General features: G+C 34.7%; 4 protein-coding genes across 4 annotated transcripts; 1 reads left to right on the top strand and 3 right to left on the bottom strand.

Annotated features, from left to right (window-relative positions):
- Positions 1–79: 79 nt before the first annotated feature.
- Positions 80–3,560, bottom strand: Noc2 (Nucleolar complex protein 2). The gene is made up of 6 exons (XM_090111993.1): positions 3,369–3,560; positions 3,036–3,277; positions 2,184–2,370; positions 1,217–2,046; positions 925–1,140; positions 80–642 (listed from the first exon to the last, which is right to left on the bottom strand). The coding sequence occupies exons 1-6, from the start codon at positions 3,406–3,408 to the stop codon at positions 97–99; spliced, it is 2,061 nt and encodes a 686-aa protein (XP_089968119.1). The 5' UTR covers positions 3,409–3,560; the 3' UTR covers positions 80–96.
- A 375-nt stretch (positions 3,561–3,935) lies between these two features.
- Positions 3,936–7,550, top strand: LOC149910273 (growth hormone-inducible transmembrane protein-like). Its single transcript, XM_090111984.1, has 8 exons — positions 3,936–4,162; positions 4,285–4,482; positions 4,626–4,731; positions 5,270–5,411; positions 5,699–5,874; positions 6,112–6,272; positions 6,578–6,710; positions 7,249–7,550. Exons 2-8 carry the CDS (start codon positions 4,293–4,295, stop codon positions 7,334–7,336), a joined length of 996 nt encoding a protein of 331 aa, XP_089968110.1. The 5' UTR covers positions 3,936–4,162; positions 4,285–4,292; the 3' UTR covers positions 7,337–7,550.
- A 4,315-nt stretch (positions 7,551–11,865) lies between these two features.
- LOC149910272 (uncharacterized) lies at positions 11,866–16,608 on the bottom strand. The gene is made up of 6 exons (XM_090109235.1): positions 16,395–16,608; positions 13,689–16,047; positions 13,371–13,606; positions 12,774–13,276; positions 12,134–12,484; positions 11,866–11,904 (listed from the first exon to the last, which is right to left on the bottom strand). The coding sequence occupies exons 2-6, from the start codon at positions 16,040–16,042 to the stop codon at positions 11,866–11,868; spliced, it is 3,483 nt and encodes a 1,160-aa protein (XP_089965361.1). The 5' UTR covers positions 16,043–16,047; positions 16,395–16,608.
- A 278-nt stretch (positions 16,609–16,886) lies between these two features.
- Positions 16,887–20,741, bottom strand: l(2)k14505 (ATP synthase mitochondrial F1 complex assembly factor 2 homolog l(2)k14505). Its single transcript, XM_090111977.1, has 6 exons — positions 20,524–20,741; positions 20,258–20,451; positions 19,674–19,784; positions 19,411–19,591; positions 19,113–19,228; positions 16,887–17,087 (listed from the first exon to the last, which is right to left on the bottom strand). The coding sequence occupies exons 1-6, from the start codon at positions 20,588–20,590 to the stop codon at positions 16,947–16,949; spliced, it is 810 nt and encodes a 269-aa protein (XP_089968103.1). The 5' UTR covers positions 20,591–20,741; the 3' UTR covers positions 16,887–16,946.
- Positions 20,742–22,567: the final 1,826 nt, after the last annotated feature.

Here is a 22,567-nt window from a genome sequence, read left to right as displayed (position 1 = left end):
ATAGCTCTAACAGGTTAAAATGTTTTTGGGATAAATTGTTGTTATTCCAAATAGAACAGAATATGTATAAAAGAATATGTCAAAGGAGAATATTTATTACCAATCCTTCACACTAAACTCTTGTACAACATCATCTTTATCTGGAATATTATCTTCAGACACTGACTTCTCCTTGGTTACTTTCTGTACTTTATTTTTCTTGGTTTTCTTTTTTAATTTCTTTGTTTTTGGCTTTTCATCATCTTCTTCGAGTTTAAAATTATCCGCATCTTCTTCACTATCAGATGGGAACAATACAAGTGGTCCTTTCTTTTCTGGTTTAGTTTGTTTATCTTCTGTTTCAGCTATTTTAGGTCTCTTTATCATAGGAAGTTCACCAGCTAACTCATCATTCTTAGTTATCTTCTTACGTTTTTGAATTCTGTTTATTTTGCTCCAGTTATCATAGAATGCCAGTAGAGGTGTACCCTTTGCTTTGATACTAGCTTCCCATGCTGCTATCATCTTATCTTCATGTAGGGAGAAACTGATTTTTGCTCTTTCTTTCTCAATAAACTTTGAGTTCTCTTCAATTTTCTCCAACAACTGCCTTATTTTCTTTGTATAGTTTGCTACTGAACATGTTTTTAGGAATTGTTTCATCTGAAAAAAATTAATATAATTATGTATTAACACCTCCAGTTAAAAGTATTTATCTATTTGAATTCACTCCATCTAACATTGCAATATAATATGAGGATTATATTAATTTATATATCATGAAGGTACTTTACTAAAAAAAAAAAGAAGATATCCATAATTCAAATAAAGATCTGTCTATGAAATTGATATTTTTGGTTTTATGGCATTCATTTTTCTATTCTTTATAAATTTATATCTGTCTATGATTGAAAACTCAGCTTGATAAAATGTTAAATAACTTACTTGTAGTACAGCAAGCAATGACATGTCCGGGAATGCAATGCTATGTGATTGGCTAGCTGTGTACTCTAAAAGAAGAGCATAAACCCTGTCTATAACTGAGTCCTTGAAACCATTCTCAGCTAACTGTGATTTTGCCAACCTCAATATACACGAGAAATCCAGTGGCTTCATTGACACTTTCTTGTGTTTCTTATTAAAATCATATGATGTTAAAACCTAAAAAAAAATAACAAATAAGTAAAAAAAATTAAGTTTGACTTTAACTTGACTCAAACAAAAATTTTTCTATTACCTCAACTAAGTAGGGCAGCACTGGAATAAATGTATTTGTTTCTTTGGACAGATTTATTAGTATCTCAACACAATGGAATCTCAAAGGATAGTATTGATGTGTTGGCACCAGTTTAATGGTGTTTGTTATGACCATTACTAGAGGATAGAGTAATGCTTGTAACTGTGGTTTGTTTGAAGTGGAAGAAATTAAATCTGCCCATAGATGCAATGAGTTAACAAACTGCCAATTATACACAGCCTGTCTATTCTCAACTTTCTGTACAACAATTGCATTTCTGAGATGTATAGCCAACTGCCTGATGTAGAGGAAAACATGTTGATAAGAAACATTTAAATCCAAAGCAAACATTTCCACTAGAGATCTCCTCATGAAGTTTATCCCTGGCCATGTAGAAGGGCTCACAAACTTACAGTTCTTTACATATGTCATATACATGGCTTTTAGTACTAAATGGAGTAACTCTGTTTGCTGATTTCTGGTGATTCTCAATATGCTCAAAAATGCCAGCACTCTGACAGTTTCTTCTCCAGTTGACCACAAGGAAAGAAGCTTTTTGAGTGCCAACTTAGATATTCTTGTGAAACATGCAACATAAATTGACATTTGATGCAAATGTTTTAGAAGTACTGTAAGTATATTTTCTGATGTAACACCACCAAGTAATTTTAATAAATCTCTTAGGTATGACACCAAGTGACCCTTAAGTTTAGTGAAATGTTTACTCTTTTGTGGGTCTTTGTCTGACTTCTCCATCCCCAAGTGGTTTTTAAGTGCAGGAGGTAAATATAAGACACACATTTGAATTACTGCATTGAATACAGAAGAACCTGAAAATAAAAATTGTTTATAGATTTAAACTAAACAAAGATTAATTATAACAATTTAAAATATATCTCAAGAGAAGTAATCAATATTTTTTAAGTTTCCAATGCACAATATAAGAAAAAAAATACATAAAACTAACCTTCAACTTTGTATTCCCCTGTGGAATCTCCATCGTCACTAGTAGCCCTCACCATTGCAGCATTAAACACTTTGATAACAGTTGTCAATGTACTGCGTTTCACAGTCCCTTCAGCTTGTAGTTTAGATTGCCAATGTGCCACCATTTTTAAAGTTACTTTCCCAGTAACAGGTTTTGCACCCTCATCCTTTACAAAATAATATATATTTCATAAGATATTATAAGTTTAGTTGATACTACATAGATACAAGATAAATAGCGAGAGAAGTTTAATTTTTTTTTTGTTTACACATAATTATTGAAATAAAATAAATAAAAAAATTGCAGAAAAAAGTTAGGCCTCCCCCACATTGGGCGTAGGCCGAGCGTACGCGTTTCCTGAGCGTGCTGCCGGCGTCGGCGCGGCGCGGACGTCGCGTCAGCGCGCCGTCTGTGGGGCGCGGGCGTCGCGCCATCGAACGCTATGCAAGCGCTGCGCAAGCGCCGCGCCGACGCGACGTCGCGTCTAAAGCACTCGGCCGCCCGCGCCGTGCCCCTCGCACTCATGGAATGTGTGCGGGGGGCACGGGCGGCCGAACGCCCATGGAACGCGACGTAAGCGCGGCGTCTGCGCGGCGTTCACGCAGCGCCCGCGCGGCGCTGGACAACGCGTAGCCCGCGCCCCACAGACGGCGCGCTGACGCGACGTCCGCGCCGCACCGACGCCGGCAGCACGCTCAGGAAACGCGTACGCTCGGCCTACGCCCAATGTGGGGGAGGCCTTAATACATTTTTAGAAAATTAAATTTTTCCATAACCCATCCATGTATGCAAACTTCATACATATTACTAGTGCATTATGAGTTAAATTACCTCGTAATCACTCTCATCACTGTCCACTGTGAGTGGTCCTGGTAAATGCACTTTATCCTCATCGTCATTATCATCGTCCTCTTCGTCCTTATCTGAACCTTCCTCACCGGAATCAACACCAAAGTTTAGCAAGTTTTCATCATTCTCTTCCAAAAAGTTGTAAAAGTCGGGATCTATGTTCTTGAGTTTCTCAAGCGATTTTTTATGGGTTTCGGGGTCTAAGTCTTCCTCAGAGTCTACTTCTGTAAATTTTAAGTAAATTATTATTACATCTAAAAGATATATTCATACATAATAAAAGAAATAAAACGGTTTCTTGGTCGAAACTCTAACCTGATTCATTTGATGACATCTTCTCAATTTTCTTCTTCATGTTAGATTTCTCTAAAAGCTTTCTACCTCGTATGTACGATTTTTAAACAGTACGTGTTATCGTTCCAGTAAATAATAGAAATTTCTATAACTGTATCAAAAATAAACCATGCTTTCATGGAATTCATTCACAATACACAAACCATGCGGTTTTGACAGTTCTGTCAGATGTCATATACATTGACGGTTTTGACATTGACAATTGAAAGTAATCATAGACTAAACACGATGTGTTAGGAGGTTATTGTAGTAAGGTTTTTTTTAATTTATTCTGTGTGTTGAAGGATGCTATAGCTGTCAAATTTAAAAAACGAACAGGTGTTAATTATTAAATAAAGTTAAACTAATTCTGTTTATATGATACCCATATAATTTAAAAATTCTATAGTTCCCTCTCCTAAAATACGAGCATCATTCTTGAACTTCTCAAGTCAACAATAAAACTGTTTGACACTGGCAAATAGTTCAGTCGTTTAACCATCAAAAAGAAAAAAAAGCTTTTTTGACAGTTGACATTTGACATGTGAAACTGAAATCTCAAGTCGAAGATTTTCTAGAAACACGGACGGACGAAAAAACGTACATAATACGTCGGAGTATACTTTTTCGTGGATCTCTTCTGACAAATTTATTATATTTTCAAGTCAATAAACTAATAATCACTAGTGTCAAATTCAATAACATCTCGATCTAAACAATCCAATAGTTTTCCGAATCTTCGTACCGCACATAAATTCATCAACCTAAATAAACCGGTAAGAGCTTATTTTTATGCTCATTAACCATAGTTTAATAATATTTTGGAATTGTTTAATGATTTTAATATTATCGCAGCAGTTATTTATAATTTATAAATATTTTTATTTATTTGCTCAAGGTTGCATCATGTTGTCTCGAATGTGCGTAGCTCGCTCTGCACTCAATGTGACACAGACATTGAAAACACCAGTTCCCCAAAAATTTGTACCCAAAAACTATGTAATTAGAAATTATGCCCGAGAGCCTAGATCTCGCGTTGCCACACGCACACAACCCACTATGTGGGAAAAATTGATGGCACCAGCTGGTCCGAATGGTAAGTCTTTTAAATTTTTTATTCGTTATACAACATTTAACTTCCTAGTAAGCTTTATAGAGCAATAACATCCAATTTAGACCACATTTTATATTGGTACAATGTTATGTAATGAAAATTATTTAAGTAACTTAAATTTTCAGCATTCAGTTTGGGAAAAGGTGCATTGGCAGGAGCATCAGCAGTTGGTCTAGTGGCTCTCTGCTATTATGGTTCTGGAGTAAAACCTGGCACTCTCCAGGAGGCACAGTGAGTAATCACTTTTGTAAACTATCACATTGATAGATCACTATCATAAAGTGATAAACAGAAGTTGATAGCATGTTAATCCATCTAGATTATAACATTATTATTGTAAAAAAATATATGTGGTAATAATCTACGAAACAACAACTTGATACACACCGTTTTAATGATATCAGTTATGTAAACAAAACAATTGTTTAACTAAAATTTGGCTTAAGAAAATTAATTATGTACATATTAACTGGAATTGAATTTGAGCCAATCATCATGACATACTTATTTACGATGGAAGAATTATTGTTTATTTATTCAAAAGCTCAAAACATCTAATACATACATACTTCCTAATATTATGTAACTGTTGCTAATGAGACCATTTTCCTTTTACGGAGCACTGAGGAACAGTTTTTATAAAATCCATTTATAAATTCTCTTTCAGCAAATTATGTAAACAGTTTTATTCTAATTACTAGTTGTAATTATAAACCTGGTAATTAAAAACAATTTTATATACAAACTTCATAAATTTTTGTTATTTCAGTCTCTGGCCACAATATGTTAAAGATAGAATCAAGGCAACATATGGATACATAGCTGGATCTATTGTGCTCACCGCAGGCAGTGCCATCACAGTCTTCAGAACGCCAGCACTTCTAAACTTGGTTGCAAGAAATGGATGGATGGTAAGAGAAAATGAATTATGTTAACTTTGTAAAACATTAGTTAAATCAATATTTGAATTTTGATGTTACTCTATTTTTTTGACGTGATAACGTTTTTAAAATTGTTTTAGTCGGGTGACATGTTCAGAAACTTGTGTCACACCAAAACCTCACGATCGCAGGTATAACGAGAGAGGGACGGACCGAACTCCCGTCTCATCTCGAGCGCTGCCACCAATAAGACGTTATCACGTAAACATCTCGATCGTAAACCTACTTTACAAACAACCAATTTTTTATTGTTATAGTCTATCATAGCAACCATGGCTCTTATGATTGGGTCTGGCATGGTGGTGCGAGGCATGGAGTACAAGCCTGGCTTTGGAGGGAAACAAATAGCTTGGATGGTCCACACGGGCATTATGGGGGCAGTCATTGCACCCATCTGTTTCCTTGGCGGACCTGTGCTGATGCGAGCTGCTTGGTAAGCTTTTATGATTAAATTGAATTTTATTTTATTTTCTTTTTTTGCAAATATAGTATGTATAGGGCAAACATTGTTGCATTGGTTAGTTAGCCTTAGCCTTTTGAGCAGTTCAACACACTAACACTGTTGCAATATTAGGACTTAATGATAAGGAAAATTATTAAAGTTTAATTATTATATCTATATTTAAGCAGTGGTTATAAAGGCATGATTCATAACACTCGCACATTGCAGGTACACAGCGGGAGTAGTAGGCGGGCTGAGCACGATCGCGGTGTGCGCGCCGTCGGGCGAGTTCCTCAACATGCGCGCGCCGCTCGCGATGGGGCTCGGCGCGGTGTTCGCCGCCTCGCTCGCCGGCATGTTCCTGCCGCCCACCACCGCGCTCGGAGCCGGTAATGTGTACTAGTGCACAGCGGCGCAGTTCCTCAACATGCGCGCGCACCGTCCACAACTGAGCCACTGAATGTAGTTCCTATAAGATTCCCTTATAATTCAAGGGCAAAAATACAGTTTACAATAAGTTAAACTTGTGTAAATTCATGTAAAATTTGGTAAAAATTGATAGTTCAAGTCTATACCCAAAAAAAATACAAATAATCGTAGCAAAAAGTGACCCAAAAAGAAATAAACATAAAAGATATTTTGAGTATATTGTTTACAATTATTGTGTAGTTTCTAATTTAAAATTTGTTTGCAGGATTATACTCCCTGAGCTTGTACGGCGGTCTGATTGTGTTTGGTGGTTTCTTGCTGTATGACACACAAGCCATCATCAAGCGCGCTGAAATGCACCCAACGTATGCATTACAGCCTTACGACCCTATTAACTCGTAAGTATAAAAAATGCTTTTAATATCTAGAATTGCACTTGTTTTAATTAAATGTATTAATTAATAAAAAATTATTTAATACTAGCTTTCCACCCGCAGCTTCGCCCGCGCAGTCAAAAGAAAAACCCGCATAGTTCCCGTTCCCGTGGGATTTCCGGGATAAAACCTATCCTATTTCCCGGGATAAAAAGTAGCCTATGTCCTTTCTCGGGTTTCAAAATATCTCTATACCAAATTTCATGCAAATTGGTTCAGTAGTTAAGGCGCGATTGAGTAACAGACAGACAGACAGAGTTACTTTCGCATTTATAATATTAGTATGGATTTCTTGTCTATTGTGTGTCTATAGCCATGATTTGTAAAAGTGAAACTAGACTTGTATTATTTATTAGAAATATATTATTAAAAGATATTTTTAAAAAAAACATTAATCAATCGAATAAGGCGAACATTTATGGGTAGCCTTAAAAAAATTTATCACTGCTATTTTTGGCATTAAAGATGCACTACTTATAGATTTTATTGTATTTTTTTTCAGAGCAATCTCAGTGTACTTGGACATCCTGAACATCTTCATGCGTATTGCTATGATCTTATCGGGCGCCGGCGGCAACAAACGAAAGTAGAAGATGAATCTACAACGAGCGAAAATATCATATTTATAGCGTAGCAACGAAAATTTAGAATGTGCTTAAACAACACTAGCTTAGATAAATTTTCGTGCTTATGAGTCCAAATCGGAGGTCTTTGTGAAACAATTGTTAAATATTGTAAGATATTCCCTAAGTTAAGTTAATTTTATTTAGGTTGATGATAATAAATTGACAAGTACCAAAGTCATTTGCAGTTTTATTTCCATTTTTATAATATGATGTGTCAGTATGTTAACCTTATAAAAAATACACTAAAGGTTCATACCAATAATATTTACTTTTTTTTAATCTAACAGCGAATATTTATGATTTTATAACATTTATATACACTATGTTCGCTGGTCGCAAAAAAAAATCACTCAACTTTATAATGTTTCTAAGTTTTGTGCTAATAAAATATGTTCCATACATGCTCTGTAGTTTTATATGTTTTGACATCATTGAATGAAATATTGAAAGCATTTTTTTTAGAACTTGCAAACAATTAAACTTCTTATTGTAATCTATATTACAGTTACTATATGGTGTACACCACCCACCATATAGTAACTGTGTACAATAAGTCACATTTTTTACCAAATTTAAATGGCAGGCGAAAGCTTTCAAATAAAAAAATTATAAACAATTCACCTACCAAAAGTTCGAAAGTAACAAAGCCGAAGAAATAAAATGCCGGTTAAATATCTATCCGGCAGTTACACTGTCTGACAGACAAAAATTTCAACATCAATTGTTTTGGCGTGAGGTACTTGTTACACCAACCTACTGTTATTTTTTTGAGTTTTTAGGTACGATAGTACAATTCCGTACATTGTACGGAATTCATCTGTTTAAGATTTATTGTAATACTAGCGACCCGCCCCGGCTTCGCACGGGTGCAATGCTGATACTAAATACACTACAGAAAAACTGAAAACGTTGTACATATATAAAAACATAGCGAACCGCACCGGACGGCCGGCCGGTAGGCGGTACCGCCGCAAACGCTACGTCCCGCAATTTTTAAATCTGTAATATCTTCGAAAACTATTCACTTAAATCATACGGTGTAAAGGGCCATAGGTAGGTATAGATCTATATTAAATGAACAATGTATTCAAGGTATTTAATTGGTGCTGTATTGGTTAAAATCGCTTCGAAAATTAGCCATTATTTGTCGTAAAAAGTAAATGACAAAAAAAAGTTATTGTGGGTTATCCATAAGAGATAGACATATATACCATCGCGGACTTTTCTGTAGACCTTTTCAATGTGTATAATACTTAGTACATTTTTTTGATAAAACTTGTAGGGTTCAGCCTGCGTTTGCAATGTAAGCGGAAAAAATGTAATTTTTTACGACATCACATTGGAAACCTCGAAAAAAACAGTACTTCTCCACTTTTTAATGGATGTTATTATACATAATTATAAACCTTCCTCTTGAATCTCTCTATCTATTAAAAAAACCGCATCAAAATCCGTTGCGTAGTTTCAAAGATTTAAGCGTACAAAAAGACAGAGAAAGCGACTTTGTTTTATACTAAGTATGTAGTGATAGTGATGTAGGTATGTGTATAGGTAAGCACCGATCTACTCTATTATTTATCTTCCGTGGGCTTCAATCCCGTAGATAGGCAAGTAGAGGGAGGGAGCCAGGTAGAAGTAGGGAACAATAGAAGAAATAATCAAAAAATGAAATAAAAACACATGTATGCGATAAATAGATTTATTGGTCGTTACATTATTTCTTCGTTATGATAATTCTAGTATTTACTTCCTATGGGGAACTTCATCTTTTCGTATTATGTATCTGTATTACATAACCGTGGATGCAGTTGAGTTCAAAATGAAAAACATTGAAAAGATTTACGATTCTTCAACGTCTGCTTCAATTCCCTCGTTTTTACTTTTTAGGTACATATATATATATATATATTGTATTACATGTGCTAGTACAATCCAGACTATATTTAAATGCAAAATAGTTAACATTAAATAACAGGCAGTACCTAAATAATTGGTAGTTACATACGTATAGATTACTTTGACGATGAATAAAAACGTCTACTAATTGGCTATTCAAAATACACTAAATGACTAAAAGATTACTAATGTTAATTCATGTCGCATTTATATTTTAGCATATTCAGGTCACTATTCACCAAAGATATTGATCACATTTAATACAATCCTTCTTTATATCAAAATCGCATGGAAAGATTTCAATGACAATAACCACACATGGGCGTAGCCACGGTGGGGCAGGGTGGGGCACTTGCCCCACCCTGGCTCTGACCTGGAAGGTACCTAACCAAATCTAAAAAACGTAATTATCTAGGTACTGACTACAAAACTTAATATCCGTTAATAAATTCTCACTCGAAAGTTGTCAGTTGACACAAAAAAATGTGATTTAAACAAAAAGCTTGCGCTTCTATGTTATAAAAAAAAAAGTGCCAGAAAAAGTAGTGTAGTACTGTTACCCCATTCAAAGCTGTTTTTATTTAGCCAAATTTCCCATCCAATTTCACTTTTGTTTTAGGATAAGTTTCTGACCATAAAAGCACAAAATGCTGACAGATCCAGGTGGAGCTACGCTCGCAATCTTACATAAAAGTTTTTGGCCGATATCTCGGAAACTATCCATTTTAAGGCAAAAAATATTGGGAATTTTTACATTCAAATTAAAATTTTACATCTTTTATACCTTGTAAACTTTTTGTAAAACCTTAAACCTTCCGTTTACGATTTATGGCCTATTTAATGAGCCGGTTAATCATCTTTGGCAAGTAACTCTTTAATTATTGGATTAATCAATGAAATGCATAGGCATTAATATAATATTATACCACTTATACATATGCATTATCAATTTATTAAGATTACTTTTTTTGAAACTTTTTTTCTAATGCTTTTTGATTTCAACGTTTGGCGATAAATAGTAAATTTCAAAGTTCCTATACAGTATGTTTCGTATATATTTCGTACAACTGAATAATATTGAGTAGTTATTTTATATTCAGATGCAAGAATAAAATAAAGGATAATATTTTAAAAAATGTATTGAAAATTTTCTATAAGAAAAAATAATAAAAAATTTTTTTTTATTATTTTTTCGTTTTTATTACATCCGTAAAAAACTTGTCCTGCCACGTCACCCGCCGAGCGGCGGCATTTCTACATTATACGTGGAACAACTCAAAAAATATGGGCACTAGAAAAAAAATTCAAACAAAACTTGTAGAGAATAAAGTGACCTAAAAACTATGTAGCCTACATACATGCATTTTATTCATTAATCCAATATTTTAACGATCAACCGATTCATCAAATAGGCCATAAACCGTAAATAGTAAGTTTTACAAAAAAATTTACATGGTATAAAATATGCGAAATTTTACTTTCTACAAAAAAAGTCTTAGCAACTTTTGCCCTAAAGTGGATAGTTTTCGAGATATCGGTCAAAAACTATAAGATTGCAAGCAAAGCTCCATCTGGATCTGTCTTCATTTTGTGTTTTTATGGTCAATAAGTGACCATTACCTAAAACAAACATGAAATCGGAAGTGCAAGGTTTTGCTTTATTTACTGAGTTATTTAAAATGATTTATTGTTCTATTTATATAGACCTATATTTTATGGTAAAAAGGAATCATATTATTGTATTAGACGGATAAAATATATAAAATAAAATACGGTATATAAATATACAGGGTGTCCCACTATTGGTATACTAAGCGCGAAGGAACTTGTAGTTTTGCATACACTGATCACGTAAAAAATACTTTAAAAAAAAATTAAGTCCAAAATTTTTTGCTAAATTTTTCCTGAAAATCCATGTTTTCTTCTCTAGCTTCGCGCAGCCGGCATATACCGCTTCTCTAATATGAGCATTTTATCTATGAAAACATAATCTTAGACGATAGCTCACGTGCTGGTGGCAAAGTTGGGCGGCTCGCTTGTTATGGGTGTACACATAGAGTTTTAAGAATTCATCTATTTGAAAAAAAATGCGTCTGGAATTTTTTAATTATTTTTTACGTACTCAGCGTATTCAAAACTATAACCTCCTTTGAGCTTAGTATACCAACAGTGGGACACCCTGTATAATATAGGGATGAAATTTGCAACATAAACGGCTGTAGGTATCTTTTGTTTGTTTTGATTTATTCATTATTATTTCAGCTTGATACCGCCACGTGTTCTTGAAAAAAAAGGTATTTTTAGACAGACAGACGCACAACAAAGTCTGCCTGTCGGTTTTTTTTTATTGTCGATAGGGAAGAGCTTGACCACAATCTCACCTGATGTTATGCTGAGATGTGGTCTAAATGGTACGCGCTTCCCTAGAAGGTACCTGTTCACTCTACACTTGAAGACCCCCATATTGTACTCGTCGGGGAACACAGATTGTCTGTCAACACACTTTTTCTCAGGAACGCGTAGAGTTATCAAGCTGAAGCGTCATTTATACCGAATACTCAAGTCTACGGTCTCTTAAAGCTGTGAAAAAATCAAACTTATAAGCCAACGCAATCAAATGATACAGCCATTTTATGCTGAAAATTATCGCAAATTTCGACATTCGCAAGGGAATAAAAACCTACATTGTACTTCCCGTGAACACAGAGTCTTGAAATTTGGTTAAAAGCAATGTCTTATAGCACAGATAAAGGAAAAATTGCTAAAACATACATTTTAGAGTTACAACATAATAAAAAGTAGGTTTGTTCGGAGCCCTCGGTGCGCGACTCCGACTCGCACTTGGCCGGTTTTTTTTTGCCCCACCCTGTGCCCATGGCTAGCTACGCCCATGTAACCACATGAGGGATGGCATCGTTTACCATCAATACCACAACGACAGCCGCCGCTAGTATCGCCCCGACCGGCGGGTCCCCAGCGTCGCCCCTTAGTAATCCAGCATATTTCCGTTTTACACGCGGAACATTTAACCCAATCACATCCCCATTTCTTAGTGATAATAGCACTGCATTCTGGACATTCGAGAGCTTCGCCACGAGAAATTAAAGAAGTTAGAAGAGCCTGCGTGCCCTCGTCGGTATTGCTATTCTCAGCGGCTGTGACGGTTTCGCGCAACTTTTTTTGATACTCTTCACAAGATTCACCTTCGTGGACTGCCTGTAAAAAAAGCATTCGTCAGAGGCATGAAATATATATATTTTTTTTTAAATAATTTTCCTTTCCTTGTATCCTGCATTCAATGTAGATACTAATCAATGTTATGCCCAAAGTACAGTCCATGAGAAAAAGATGAGCTTCGCAGTTGTGAATAATATCAGTAATACCGCATATTTTTTTTTTAACTAAGTTCTTCATCAAACGATCTCAAGGAAAAGAAAACAAGGAATCTGAAAAGTATATAGGTACTTATTATTTGTCTAGTTATAAAAATAGTTATCGCAATTACCTGACACTGAACGCAATTATTGTGTTTGCAAACAGGACAGGGAAATTTTCGCACACCGGGCTCACAAAATGCCCATCCTGAACAATCTGTTGTTCGACAGTGAAACGTATTACGCGTGCCACTTTCAGCTGCTGCTAAACCTCGAGCTAACCATTTTTCATAATCATCTTCGGATAGAAGCGCTCGGATTTCACGATCTTGCAAAATACCGGGACAACCAATAGCCGGACAAGGAACTACTGGTTCTTCACAATGGCGCACTGAATCAGAAAGGCATTCTCGGCAAAATGTGTGAATACATTCACGAAGGACCGCACCATTTCCAATAGCACATTCTTCCATGCATACTCCGCATTCAAAAGTTTCAGTATTAGAAACGAGTGCCTGTTGCTCTAATTTAATCAACTCTGTATAAAATTCACCCGATTTATTTTTAATCTCAAAAATATTCGGCTCTGGCTTGTCTCGTTCTTTTTCATCAACAGGTTCTTTTTTTATTTCTTCTGAAATAAAAAGTGTAAGAATTATATTATCGTTAATTTGTGAATATAAATGTAAATGTACGTTTGTAAATGTAACTAAAAACTGTTTAATCACCTGCTTCCACTAAACACAAGTAAAAAGGAGCTGTAAACTGGGGTCCGGCTAATGATATAATGGCTACAGTGTCGTCGGTGCAGAGTGTTTTTCCAACGATCCAACGTTGTAGACGAACTGCCAAACCAAAAGCTTTCTCAGCTTCTTCTTTTAAATCTGCTACAGTTGAATTCCGTAAAATATTTAATTGTACTGGTCCTCGAGCAGCTACTTTATCTTCTATCCATATCTCGATCCTGTTAATAAAAAAATATGTATGGTTAAACGTAAATTAAAAATTTTATTCCTTTAGCCAACTTCATTATTGTATTCACTTACAAAACTTTATCAATGTCGTTAACTGGTGTTTTATTATTGGTCAAATTCTCATTATTATGATTAGTAACACAACTTTCTTCTTTCTTTGAACTATCGCGATTTTCAGTTGATTTGATTTCATGGTTTATGGAACCTTTACTAGCAGAATCATTAAGCAATTTAGTATTTTCTTGAGAATTATGTTTCGCATTCCGATTCTTAAACTCCAAATTTTCTTCAGTCTCATTTGCAAAAACCGTATAAGATGTAGATGGACCAGCAACAATTTGAGATGAATAGGAAAGAACAGAACAGGATAGTCGTAGTTTAGCTAGCTTCGCGGCAGCTTCAGCTGCTGCCTTTTCATCCCCTTTGGCAATTGACAGTTCCAGTTGATTGATTAAGTCCCTTTTTTCAGTATGATCAAACTTTGGAGTGATTTCTTTTTTGCATATTTTTTCTTGTTTGCTTTTTTGCTTATCTTCCATTGATTTTTTTATAATTTGCGATACTATTTCAGGATCTAGCCTGCATCTACTAGTCGACGGCGGAGTACTCGCGGTCGTGGTTGATTGATTAGGCTCTGAAGCCTTTAATAAATTTGGATCTGACTGTTTAATTGGATCAGATGGTTTAGGTACATTCTGTACATTCTGTTCATTCTGAACAGAACTTGTCGAGCTTTCTTGTGGAGTTTTGTTTTTTGGAAGATAAATTGGATTAAGTAATGATGATATTTTCAACGGAGTATGTATGCTGAGATTTGTACTCAGATTTGAATTTAAAACTATGTTCTTGGTTTGTACATTTTCAATATTTGGTTGTCCCAAAAGTTTGTCCTGGTTTAAAATGGGTCTACTACCTACATTCGCATGAAAATCCATTTCTTTCTTAGTGACCCGTTTTTCAATATTTTCATTTGTAACATTTATAGAGGACGAGGTTATAGGTTTTGGACCATTTTCATTTTTAGTCTTATTTTGTATGTCGTTTTTCATATAATCGTTTGTTCGCGGATGAATATTTATGCTTTCAGTTTTGTTAATTATCCTCAGCGCTGTTTCTTTGGTTATCGGGTTGTCGTTAATGTTTTGTCGTTGGATTCGAATCACATCCGATGTCCTTAATAAAGGCTGTCCTTCAATTTTAAATTGATTTTGACACATCACTCTATCTTCTATTGAAGAACCTATACGAAGGGTAGGGGCTTCCGAAGATTGATTACTTTCCATTATATTAAGATTTGTTATTATTTTCCTCTCTTTTGATTTCTTCGGTAAAGAATCTTTCATTTCTTTAAGCATTTCCTTCAATTTCTTTTTCTCTTCATTTTCATTCAAAGAAATATTGAACCCTTGACGTTGTTTTAAATCTGTTTGCGTACCTGCTGGCACAAGATCATTTAATTTATTGTGTTTAGGCACACAATATACGCACGATTTAATGGTTACGTTATATTTTCTCAAGCATTTAGTACATATCCACATATTCCCACCTGGTAAAAAGTTTTGTTGTATTTCAGTGTTGTTATCATCATTGACGTTATTTTTTAAATTGTGTAACATCTTATTCGTTTCTATTATTTCAGCGGCTTGTTTATCAAGTTCACTTATGCTTGGAAGTAATTTTATATGAGATGTTTCTATAGCTGAATGCCTTTTCTTATTATCAAATATTTGTTTTAAAAAACTTTTTTCGGAGCGCACCTTTAGTTCTTTACTTAGCTTTGATCTCCCTGATTCGCATTCAAAATTTTTACTTTGATTACTGTTGGTTGATGTAGAATTCATTTGCAATTGATTGTTATTAATTTCCTGATTTTCTTTGTTGTTAATATCTAAGCAAGCAGGGGGTTTTGGCGCTGGTCGTTTTCTCTTGTAATTACGAGGTAAAGTAACCGACTTAATGTTTGGCGGTAATGGAGCTCGTCGTTTGCCAGGGACATATGCCGCTCGACGTTGCAGGCATTCACTTGCCGCTCTTCGACATCTACTCTGTTTACTGTTTAATTCAGAAGTATTTTTATGGGGTAAACTAAAAGCGTCGTATCCAACGTCTTCTCTCCAAAGTCCGTATTTTCGGTGTAATGTTATATTTCGTTCTTGTTGTCGTCTTAGATTTCTTTCATGAACTCGCTTTTTGTATGAATCAGTTGGAGAATTAGGTGGTAAAATTAGTGGTGGGGCGGATAGTCTGTAATGTATTGGGGATAAGAAATCGAAACTGGCCGCAGTTCGATCTGAACCAACGCTGGATATACTTTCACTTGAAGAAGATGAAGATCTCTCTGATCGACGCAACCACGAAAAAAGAGTCCATATGCCTCCTGACAGAGGACGAGGGCGTGACGCCTCCACTTCTACGTCACCGTTCATTACCCCTGAAAAGTAATATTAATACTATATTAACCTAATATTGAATTTACTTAGGAACTTACTTAAAAAATCTTATATAATATACAGAATAAAAATAATATTACCTAGTAAATTTAAGCAAGTAGATAACTTTTTATTATAATATAATAAAGTCGTCGGAATAATTTAAAAGTACAACAAAAAAAATATAACGTTTTTTTCTAAATTTTTAACTATTCTTCAGTATACTTACAAATTTAAGAAAGGTGCTCAATTATCAGGGTCAAGTGCCAAAACTAGATCATCATTAATAGCCTCAATATAGAGCGTTCACTTCCCGCGAAATTTAACAGCACATCTTATACTGACTTACATTTTATCGATCAAGTCTGTATTGATAAACACAACTTTCTTGCAGTTAATATCATTTGTGTGGACTACTATTAATGTACCGTGTGTTATTCTCACAGATGTAGAACAAAGCGAGGTCGACACAGTCGGTCGACGCGAGCGCCGCGACGCACTCCGCCCGTCCGGCTAAATTTAGCAGAACTTTGCGATTCCGCTTTTGCTATTTCTAATACATTTTCAAACACCCAAGCACTCGTAAATTTGGTTAGCTCTTCACATATAAATACAGTCTTCAATGATGCCGTAAAGTTTTTATAGATCATAAATTGTTATTACTTTCAAGAAAAAAAAATGCTATTGATGTGTCAGAGACAAAGCAGTTATTTTTAGAAGTATGTAGCTACGTACTTGTCTGTCGTCAAGTTTATAAATTACACTAAATTAGGAGCTTCCCTCTTCGTGCTAAGATCTTAAGACGAAAACGCTGAGTCATGTCAGGTGCGAAATAAAACACTTTTTGAGAAAACAAAACATTTACTAGTAATTCTACATTTCATCCTTTAATAACTTTATATTATTCGCTAGCTGCTTTTTTTGCTTTTTGTGAATGAAGTTCGGTTGAGTTCTGTATGATGAGTAAAGATGCAGCCACTCGTGCCGTTAACTCTGCTTGATTTAGTTCATGCGCCCACGGTACTCGGCCCCACATTCGAAGCTTGAAAAAAAAGGGTGGTATTACTTCATATTGACTAAAGTTTCACAAACAAATCTAATATCTTATATATTAAATTCTCGTGTCACAATGTTAGTCTGCATACTCCTCCGAAACGGGTGGACCGATTCTCATGAAATTTTCTGTGCATATCGGGTAAGTCTGAGAATCGGCCAACATCTATTTTTCATATGTACCACGGGCGAAGCCGGGGCGGGCCGCTAGTAACTATATAAATACTAATTTTGTAAATTGTGAAAGTCGGTCCAACTTTCTATTACGCTTTCACAGTTAAGCTACAGCATCACTTTGGATAATTTTTGGAAATTCTATGAGCGTATTGACCTAATTCGCATCGATGTGCGCTCTCAGTTCTGAACCTATGTTTATATTATTATTTTAGCGTAGGAAAATAAATATGAGTAGGAATTTCTAAATACATCGGCATGGTTCTTTCCTTTTCCCAAGGTTGGAGTTGAATCTGTGTTATGTTTTCTATTGTTTTAAAGTATATAATAAAGAGACCCACATTTAGGAATAGAAAACTATAAACAAATATTTATCGAGATTCGAGGCCCTGTCGTGACTTTTATTTCGACCAAACGCAGAAGGTATGAAGAAAGGACCATTCGATATTCATACTTTTACACATATTAACAGTTTAACTTGTATACGTAGTAAGTATATTATTATTAGTCTGTGGTTTAACATATTTTTTCTTAGGGTTCTAAACCACAAAGAAAGAAACGGAACCCACAAAGGATCACTTTGTTGTCCATTTGTCTGTCTGTCAAGACACTTTTTCTCAAGAACGCGTTGAGATATCCAGCTGAAATTAATAATAAATATTCAAGTCTAAGGTCCCTTGCAGCTATGAAAAATTAAACTTATAAGCCAACACATTCAAAAGATTCAGCCGTTTTCTCTGCATATTTATCGCAAGTTTCCATACATACGGATGTCCAGGCAATCTTTTTTAAACATTTTATTTTATAACGCACTGATATGTAAAAATCCTATAAATATTATAAACGAAAGTTTGTTAGGATGGATGGATAGTTGGATGTTTGATATACCTACTCTTTCACGCATATACCTACTACTGAACCGAAATTTGGTATGTAGGCAGCTGAAGACCTGGAATAAGATATAGGCTACATTTTATCCCAGAAATCCCACTGGAATGGGAACTATGCGGGTTTTTCTTTGAAAACGCGGGCGAAGCCGCGGGCAGAAATTTAGTTCGCGTATATTCCACTATATCAAAGAAATGAACTTACATTGTTTCATAATTCAAAAAATGTTTAATTCAACTGTGAAAACACTGTTGAAAAGACCCTAAAATAAAAAAAAAAAGAAGTGGATGACAGGAAAGAAGTAGATGCAATAGGGCCTAATAAATGTGTTTTATTAGGCCCTATTGCATCTACTTCTTTCGGTTTAGCTTAATCTATACTAATATTATAAAACTGAAGAGTTTGTTTGTTTGAATACGCTAATCTCAGGAACTACTGGTCCAATTTGAAAAATTCTTTCGGTGTTAGATAGCCCATTTATCGAGGAATTTATATCATCACTCTAACATCAACAGGAGCTGAGCAATGCGGGTGAAACCGCGGGGCACAGCTAGTCGGTTATAAAATGTAATATAAATTTCCTTGAAATACAAGCACACTATTAGGAATAAACGATTTTTTTGACGAAGAAACGAAACAAAATGCACCGGACCGACCGACAGTATCGCGGTCGCGGGCTGACCGGGGGCGTGGCGTCATAGCGTGAGCGCGCGTAAACACGGAAATTTTAAAAAGCGCTTAAACTTCTCGTCGTCATAACTTTGGAAATACTGCATGTATTGAAGTGAAATAAAAACTAATGTAATGTACATGATCTATGCTAAGGTTTTAAGTATATGTTTTAGTAACATTTTGACCCTCTTGTGTTCTCCATTAATAAGTTAATCATAATCGATAGAATAAAAATTTAGTATATTTCTAATACAAAATTTGAAAATGATATTTTATTTACCTGATACTCTTCTTCTAATCTGGCAAGCATTACAGCTTCTTTAGGCGTCAAAAATCTATCCACACAGGCCAACATTAGGATTGGTGATTTTAATGCTTCCACTCCAAAATTCATTGCTAAAAACAACAACATAACTTTTAAATCTTATAAACAATTTAGACTGGAGTAGTGATATTTTTAATCTTGACTACCTACTCTAACATGAATCGGTGAAAAGAATAATAACCATATTTTATAAAATAAATATGATAGTTGAGTATCTATTGGAGAACAGGGATAATAATTGTGAAAATACTACCATTTAAGGCTGCGAAATCATATGAAAGAAAATATTTTGCTAGAACAGCTCTCGTTTCTGTGGCCACAGGAGGGGGCTCAAAGTCTTTCGACACTTCTTGTGTTACACCAAACCTCTTTTGAAACCATTCTAACACTGGACCCCATTTTTGTTCCTGTAACTCTCTCAAATTTTCTTCTTCCTAAGTAATGTGAAGAATGATTTTTAAAATATTTTGCAACAATTTACAATATTCATTGATATTTTAATTAAAGCCATCTTACATCTGAATAAAAAAGGAGTGTATCGGTAGCAATATAATCTATTAAATAGCTGGCAATATCATGCTTGTTCAATTTTCCAGGGTTGTCCAATGCTGTGTTACATAAAGCTGTCTGAAAATAAATTCAAGATTAAATTATTAATTTATTTAAAAGAATTTATTACCTATATAATAATTTATTCGATAAAATATAATAAAAACTACAGTAGACCTGCGGTATTCCGACAATCTCTTTACAGGGCTATGTTGGAGTATCGAATTTGTCAGATTATAAAGTGCAGTTCGTATGTTATTAGGCAAGAGCACCTTGTAATTCGACAAATTACGGACCTAATGATAAGATGTTATAGGTAGTTCTGTTTTAAGCGGGTCTACTGTATATAAACCAACTTTATACATACCTATATTATATTAAAAAATTATATAAATTAGATACAAATAGAATTAATAAAAAATAAAAATATATACTATTAAAAAAAATTTTAAAAGTAATAGTTTCAATGCATTGCTATGCTTGTGAATAATTGAAAAGAATTTATAATAATAATAAGATGATATAATTGGTTATTATTCAAAACACATTACCAAGTGCATGGTCGGCTGTGTAATACTTTCGTGTTGCGCATCCCATTCCATTGCTATAGCTCGTGCAAGTGATTCCGTGTTTACAGTCAAAACTTGACCATTAGGAGTTTTCAACCGGCGATGGTCCAAAGTAACCTCCCAATTATTTTCATTTTGAACAATGTCTGCACGTCGGTAAAACCGTTTCCTGGTGGCTTTAAAGAAATTACTATGCTCATATTGTTTTATTAAAAAGTCTTATTTTATACAGACGGTTGAATACTGACCATAGCTTCTATTTACTTTTATGAATCCTCTATAAACAGCACTGAAGATATTTCTTGTAGGAATCATTTTTATCACATAAAATTTGTACAGGGAAAGAAGGAGAAAGTACGGAAAAAATGTTATTTATTAATTGTAACGGGTTTGTCATAGAATACAATATTTTACTTAATTTAGACAAAACCAAAATCAAATCATCAATGAAGGAAACAAATAGACATAGACATTTGACATTTTGACCCTGTATAAAATTGAACACAGATCATAACTACCACAGAGAAAGTAATACCAATGTACTACAATTATAGTTGTAAAAAACCCGTTAGCTACCGTTATTTAACTAAATTTTTGGTTAGCTACCCATAAAGTGCGGTAAATAACGGTTAGTTATCCGACTGCGACCTATAAAAATGGTACTGTGTTTTGTTTTTTTGTAAGTCACTTAACGTAAACTAAACACAATTTAAGTATCTAAAATATTCATACTACAAACCTATACCTATAATAAATAACATAATATAAACGACTGATACCTACCTACTATACATATTGATAAAAATAGATTCTTTAATCATTGCAACATAATAATTATGAAATGAATAGCCTAAAAACGATAACCTTAAGCGTCTTATTTACGGTCCATCTTGACGTACGTCCCGCCAAGGTCATACACGATGCACGACGCAAAACGACAGTGAATAGCGTTGACGTACGTCAATAATTATTATTATTATCTTGCTGGATGTGCACGACCAACTTTTCATCCAGCAAGCACCCCCACCACCGCGAACGTCGTGCAGATGGACAGTGAATAGCGCGGACGTACAGCAGATTAGTGTTGCCAACAGAAATTAATGTAAATACTTGGAAACGTGGCCTATTGATATGATTTTTTTGTGATAACTTAGTGAGTACATGAGCAAGCAAGAAACGGTTATTTTTGATTTTTATGTACACAGGAAATCCCAATTATCATTACTTTTGGATCAACCTTGTACACATGGACAGTTTATATTCAGAAGTTATTATTTTAAAAGAACTCCAAGGCGAATTGTTGAATAACACAGATTTTATGCAAAAGTCCACTGCAGAAAAATGGCAATTTATTTAAAAAAAATATCTTGACGAATTTGTTTGTTTAAAAAAAATGATTAGCTATATACTCTCTGTTCCCGCCACTTTAGCATTTACTGAAAGAGTCTTTTCGGTCATGAATGTGAAGTGGCGGGAAGAGAGAAACCGAGCTTCATTAAAAATTAATTAAAAATGAGCTCTTGAAATATATAAATTTAGATTTGGAATGTTTGGATTCATATAATTCATTTAAAAATAATGAAAAATTCTTAGTTACTGCAAAAAGTACAAAAAAATACATTTTTAAAAATATTTATTTACTCTGTATTTACCTCCTTTAAAATCAGATATACTCTATTTCTTCAAATAAAAGTTGGCAACCCTAGCCATGCTTGATGCGCGCACGATCGTCAGTAGGATACATCCAGCACCGCGACCTTGAGCCGACGTACGTCGGGGATTGACCGTGAATAAGACGCTTTACATCATCTCATGCTGCCGGCGCGCAACCTCCCCCCGCCCCCGGTTATTAACGGTTAATTAACCGTTAATAACGAAAAATGCATTTTTAACCGCACGGTTAAAATCGTTAATAACCGGCTTTACATCTATGACTACAATATACTACAACCTCAGAAGTCTTAGATTGAATTGGGATACAAATTACATGATTCATGAAGTAAAATTTATAGTATGTAGTTAGAAATTACTACAGCAGCGGAATTTCCTGTGGGAATTTCAATTTCCATAAACTATAAAAAAATCGCTAGAATCTATCTTTAAATATAGACCAAAGACTCTCTATGATAAAAAGACAATATATATCTTAGATATCTTTAGTCTCTGGTTTTGATGTAATAGCGGCAGTACACATGGGGCCAACGTGTTGGGCCAACGTGCTGGGCAAAAATGAAGAATACAAAGATTCCTGTTCACACATTGGCTTACTGATCATTCTGCATTGGCGCTTCA

The sequence above is a fragment of the Colias eurytheme genome, chromosome 2 (genome assembly GCF_061535395.1).
Source record: "Colias eurytheme isolate Ceu_HAF_F1 chromosome 2, ilColEury1 Martin Lab GWU primary, whole genome shotgun sequence".
In the NCBI taxonomy this organism is placed as follows: domain Eukaryota; kingdom Metazoa; phylum Arthropoda; class Insecta; order Lepidoptera; family Pieridae; genus Colias; species Colias eurytheme.
This window is presented reverse-complemented; position numbering and strand designations above follow the sequence as displayed.

Bases quoted from the DNA above. Each gene is read 5' to 3' on its own strand.
- Noc2 (XM_090111993.1), bottom strand. From the start codon at position 3,408: ATGAAGAAGAAAATTGAGAAGATGTCATCAAATGAATCAG. The intron at 2,047-2,183 runs GTTAGTTTTATG...TTTTATTTTCAG, and splicing joins AGGGGAATACAAAGTTGAAG to GTTCTTCTGTATTCAATGCA. The intron at 643-924 runs GTAAGTTATTTA...AATTTTTTTCAG, and splicing joins CATTGCTTGCTGTACTACAA to ATGAAACAATTCCTAAAAAC.
- LOC149910272 (XM_090109235.1), bottom strand. From the start codon at position 16,042: ATGAACGGTGACGTAGAAGTGGAGGCGTCACGCCCTCGTCCTCTGTCA. The intron at 13,277-13,370 runs GTGATTAAACAG...TTTTTATTTCAG, and splicing joins CTTGTGTTTAGTGGAAGCAG to AAGAAATAAAAAAAGAACCT. The intron at 12,485-12,773 runs GTAATTGCGATA...CTTTTTTTACAG, and splicing joins ATAATTGCGTTCAGTGTCAG to GCAGTCCACGAAGGTGAATC.
- LOC149910273 (XM_090111984.1), top strand. From the start codon at position 4,293: ATGTTGTCTCGAATGTGCGTAGCTCGCTCTGCACTCAATGTGACACAG. The intron at 5,412-5,698 runs GTAAGAGAAAAT...TTATTGTTATAG, and splicing joins TTGCAAGAAATGGATGGATG to TCTATCATAGCAACCATGGC. The intron at 6,273-6,577 runs GTAATGTGTACT...ATTTGTTTGCAG, and splicing joins CACCACCGCGCTCGGAGCCG to GATTATACTCCCTGAGCTTG.